General features: G+C 37.3%; 1 protein-coding gene across 1 annotated transcript; it reads left to right on the forward strand.

The window, feature by feature from the left end:
• Positions 1–2336: 2336 nt before the first annotated feature.
• On the forward strand, positions 2337–3275 carry LOC119254184 (olfactory receptor 5AN1-like). The gene has a single exon (XM_037521305.1). It carries the CDS (start codon positions 2337–2339, stop codon positions 3273–3275), a length of 939 nt encoding a protein of 312 aa, XP_037377202.1.
• Positions 3276–5037: the final 1762 nt, after the last annotated feature.

Raw genomic sequence — 5037 nt, forward strand, 5'->3', positions numbered from 1 at the left:
AGTAGTAAAACTTCTGTCATCCATAATTGGTGGAGGGAATGTAAATTGTGGCATCAGCAGTGGGAAATAACAGAATAATACAAGATATAAATAAACACAATCATTTATAAACACTATTCAATTTTAATTTTATTCATGTTTTAATTGTGGTAATATTGGGATACCCTCATCAGCTTTTACCACCATAGTTCACCAACCATGAATTCACCCATATTCCCCTACCACAGTCCATTGTGCTTCTTTCTCTCTTTGTTCTTACCCCCTTGCAGCTTTACTAACTTTGTTGATTAAATCTAACAGTATTTGGTGGAGTCTTTAGCATTTTTTATATGAAAGATTATGTCATCTACAAATAGAACACTTTCAGTTCTTTCTTTCCAATTCTACGTCCTTTTCCTCCTTGTCTTGACTGCCCCAAAGACTTTTAGTACTATATTGAACAAAAATGGTGAGAGTGGTCACTTTTGTTTTGTCACTCATCTTAAAGGAAAAGCTTTCAACGACTCACCATTGACTCTGAGTTAGTAGGGACTTGTCATCCATGGCCTTTATTATGTTAAGTTTCTTTTATACTTAATTTGTTGAGTTTTTGTCATGAATGGATGTTGAATTTTGTCAAGTGCTTTTGTGTAGCTATTAAGAAGAGTATATAATTTTATAGGTATATCTTATATTTTATTCTATTAATGTGATTGGTCACATTTATTTAGTTTTGTATATTGAGCCACCCTTGCAGACTAAAGTGAAGCCCATTTGATCATGGTGTAGTATCCTTTTTTATGTGATGCTGAACTCAGTTTGCTAGTATTTTGTTAGAATATTTTTAGTTGGAATAAATTTTTTTTTCAAAATTTATTAATTTGTTAATCATTTTCCTAACTACAGAATTTTGAGAGTACAACTTCACATCTCCTTATGTACTTATGCTTTGCTATTATAAAGCAGTAGGTATCTACTGAACCACCAGAGGTCTTTAAAAAACCTGTTATTGAAATCAATGACCTCTACATTATTTATACTACTGGTAGAATTTTATCATTAAAAAAACATTTAATTTCTTCTTTCTTTCTTTCTTTCTTTCTTTCTTTCTTTCTTTCTTTCTTTCTTTCTTTCTTTCTTTCTTTCTTTCTTTCTTTCTTTCTTTCTTTTATTTTATATACTTTTTATATCATTTTTTATTTTTGCACAATATATGCATTTTCATCTTGCTTATAGTCCCCATACAATTTCTACCCCCCTTATTTCAATCCCTCCTCCTACTCCCGTAGTGTGTCTCTGTTTTATAACTGCTTGTTTTTTTTTTTAAGATTTATTTATTTATTTTTACAAGCACTGGGTACAGTCAGAGGCGCAGGAGGGTGAGAGAATTCACCAGAGCCTGAGCAGAAAACAGAACAGGCAGACTGACGAAATACACTGCTGAGAGGAGAAGCGGGCACAGCAGGAGAAGTCTATCGCACCATGTGGGACCATCGCCGGCAGCCGGTGATCGAACCAGCGCTACAGAGGCTGTGGGCAGCTTTGCAGGCCCGCGCTCAACCGCTGCGCCACCAGGGGAGGCCCTATAGTTGCTTGTTAATTTTGATTTTCACTTTATTATAATGGGTCTTTTTCCTGGTCCCTTATTTAGGTTTTCTAAATTCCTGCTATGAATGAGATCATCTAGTATTTTTCTTTTTCTTTCTGGCTTATTTTCCTGAGCATGATCTCTTTCAGCTCCATCAGTGTTGCTGCAAATTGCATGAATTTATCTTTTTGATGGCTGAGTAATATCCCATTGTGTATATGTACCACATCCTCTTGATCCAATCATCTGTTTTTGGGCATTTGGGTGTTTCCATAGCTTACCTATTGTGAATAGTGCTGCTATAAACATAGGGGTGCAGGTGCCCGTTTGAATTAACGTTTCCGTGTCCTTTGGGTAAATACCTAGGAATGGAATTGCTGGATCATATGGAAGCTCCATCTTTAGCAGGTTGAGGAATCTCCACACAGCTCTCCATAGTGGTTGGACCAGTTTGCACTCCCACCAGCAGTGCGGGAGAGTTCCTTTTTCTCCACATAACAACATTTAATTTTAAAAGTTTTTAATTTAAAATTTTTAATTTTCATGAGCCTTCATGAAATAATTGAGAATCTGAAGCACCAAGAAAGAACTTGGGAATTCATGACAAAAAACTAGGGTCTTCCCATCAGGACAGTGAAGCATTTCCCATTTACTAAAATAGTAATCAATGAAGGGAAAAATGGCACCCATGAGAATTGTAATGCTATCACTTTACCTGAATTAGGGTACATTATCTTGCCTCTTTTCTGATTTTAGGAACACCAAGCCAATGTTTGGAGTAAAGAATATTACAGAAATCACCCACTTCATCCTCTTGGGCTTCTCAGATTTTCCCAGAATCCTAGCGGTGCTCTTTACTGTATTCCTGTTAACCTACATCACCACTCTCACTTGGAACCTGTGCCTCATGGTCTTAATCAAGATGGATTCCCATCTGCACACACCCATGTACTTCTTCCTCAGTAATCTGTCCTTCATAGATATTTGCTATGTGACCTCCACAGTCCCCGAGATGCTCTCCAACTTCTTTCAGGAGCAGCAAACTATCACCGTCATGGGTTGTGCTGTTCAGTACTTCATCTTTTCAACCATGGGACTCAGTGAGTCTTGCCTCATGACAGCCATGGCTTATGATCGATATGCTGCCATTTGTAATCCACTTCTCTATTCATCAATCATGTCACCCACCCTCTGTGTTCGTATGGTGCTTATGTCCTTTATGGCTGCACTCTCTGGTTCTATATCTCAGTTGATTGCCATATATCAGCTGCACTTTTGTGGACCCAATATCATCAAGCACTTCTTCTGTGACATGTCCCAACTCTTAGTCTTGTCCTGTACTAACACTTTCTCTGTACAACTCATGATGGCTATTTTAACAACAATCTATGGGATAATAAATGCCCTACTTATCATGATATCTTATGGCTACATTGCCACCTCCATTATGAAGATCACTTCAGCTAAAGGCAGATCCAAAGCCTTCAACACCTGTGCTTCTCACCTGACAGCAGTGACCCTTTTCTACACCTCAAGTGTCTTTGTTTATTTGAGTTCCAGCTTTGGTAGTTCCTCCAGTTTTGACAGATTTGCATCAGTTTTGTACACTATAGTGATTCCTATGTTGAATCCTTTGATTTATAGTCTGAGGAACAAAGAAATCAAAGATGCCTTGAAGAGGTTGCCAAAGAAGAGAGGGCATTTTTGAAATCACAGATTCTGAGATTTCTGTCAGATTTGCCCTGTCAGAATCCTTTACCTAAAACAACATGCACATGAGTGGACTATGACAAATTTCATCTGTCATTAGGCAAACAAAAAACTGTTTAACACAGATAATATGTCAAAATGGACCAACAGCTGAGTTGAAGCCACACACACTCCCTTTTATTCTTTGGGGTACATTACTTTAAACCTACATGAGGAGTAGATTTATTATTTATTAAAGAGATTTATTATTTAAATTTCTTACCAAGCTTTTATCAAAAGTCAAGGTTTAGAGCTTGTTGCTTCTTTTTGATTTTAATATTAAGTCCAGTTTAACTTCAGACCCCTCACCTTTCAGGTACCTGACAGATGCCCCAAGAAAGTAGAAATCTACTCCTAAATATTTTGATATAACACAATCCAGACATGGATTGTTCTGTTTATGACCAGCGTTGTAGTGAACTGGTAGAGGAAATGTACTTTTGGACAGAAAAAAAGCTATATAGTGAGTTCTTTATATATTTTGGAAATTAACTACTTGTTAGACGTGAGATGAGTAAATATCTTCTTCTTGTCCATTTTCATTGTTTTTAGATAGTTTTTATTTGTCCTTTAATTTCTGTGTTGACCCAAGAGATATTCAGAAGCATTTTTTTTCCATCTCCACCTGTTTCCTTTTTCCCTGTTTCTTTTGTGTTTGATTTCTAGCTTTAGCTTTTCTGTGGTCAGAAAAGATGCTTAATTATTGGTATGTACATGGACTTATTTCTGGCTCTAAAATTTGAAAAGAAAACCTGGAACTTGATTCAGTTGGGTGCTAGAGACAGGTGAGCACTTTGGGTTAAGGGCCAGGTTCTGGAGTAAAGCTGCTTCACTTTGAGTCCTGACTCAGACATCACTAGTGAGGTAAACTTGGACAACTCACTGAACCTCAACAGAAATGAGCACAATAGTACCTGTCACCCAGGCTATTGTGAGCATTCTGTTGACATATGTGAATACCAAATTTTATACCCCAAGTACTCAGAGGAGTGTGTGTCCACAGCAGGCACCTTGGGCAGGGTGCTAGGGTCATTTTAATTGGATCATGAGGGACCCATAAAAATATTAAGAAATAGGACCAATTGAGAAAATTCCCCACTAGTTTCCTTCTTCCAGCATTCTTGAGACTAATCAATGGAAAATGTTATCTTCTGTTAATTAATGCTTCTTTCTCTTCAATGGAATCTGAGGAAGAATTTCTGTACCTCCCTAGTTGGAAGCACTCTCTTGAAAGGACTTTACGTTTTCCTGAGTACCCAGGGCAAGGCTGCAATGCAGAAACAAGGAAAGGAAGCTGGTGGGTAGCACCCCAGATTTGTGATGAATTTCTGGGTAAGCAATATCCTAGAAAAGTAATAGGAACTTTCTAAGATTTCATCCTATTACTTCTCATCAGCCAATATGGTACATTGAAACCTCTTTCCTTCCTACTTTAAAGGATGCAAAAAGAGATTACATTTGGTAGGAAGTGGTAAATGGAACTCAGCAACCCCAATATCCTCTCTAACCTGGTTCAGGAGGAAGGCAGTTAGCAAAGAACCCAGATTTACAACCTCCAGTACTAGGAGATAATGTCTATTGTTTCAAACTGTTGGGCATGTGCTTTGTTATGAAACAACAGAAAACTAATATCATTGCATCATGTAATATCATCATTGCAGCATCTGTAAACTATTTCCACAGAACTTTGCAGCTAATATCCTGGTGAACATAATCATTTT

Source organism: Talpa occidentalis, unplaced genomic scaffold, assembly GCF_014898055.3.
Source record: "Talpa occidentalis isolate TD23 unplaced genomic scaffold, MPIMG_talOcc4v2.1 talOcc4.3, whole genome shotgun sequence".
Classification (NCBI taxonomy): Eukaryota; Metazoa; Chordata; class Mammalia; order Eulipotyphla; family Talpidae; genus Talpa; species Talpa occidentalis.

What these genes read in the sequence shown, in the direction of transcription:
- LOC119254184 (XM_037521305.1), top strand. Translation starts at nt 2,337, where the DNA reads ATGTTTGGAGTAAAGAATATTACAGAAATCACCCACTTCATCCTCTTG.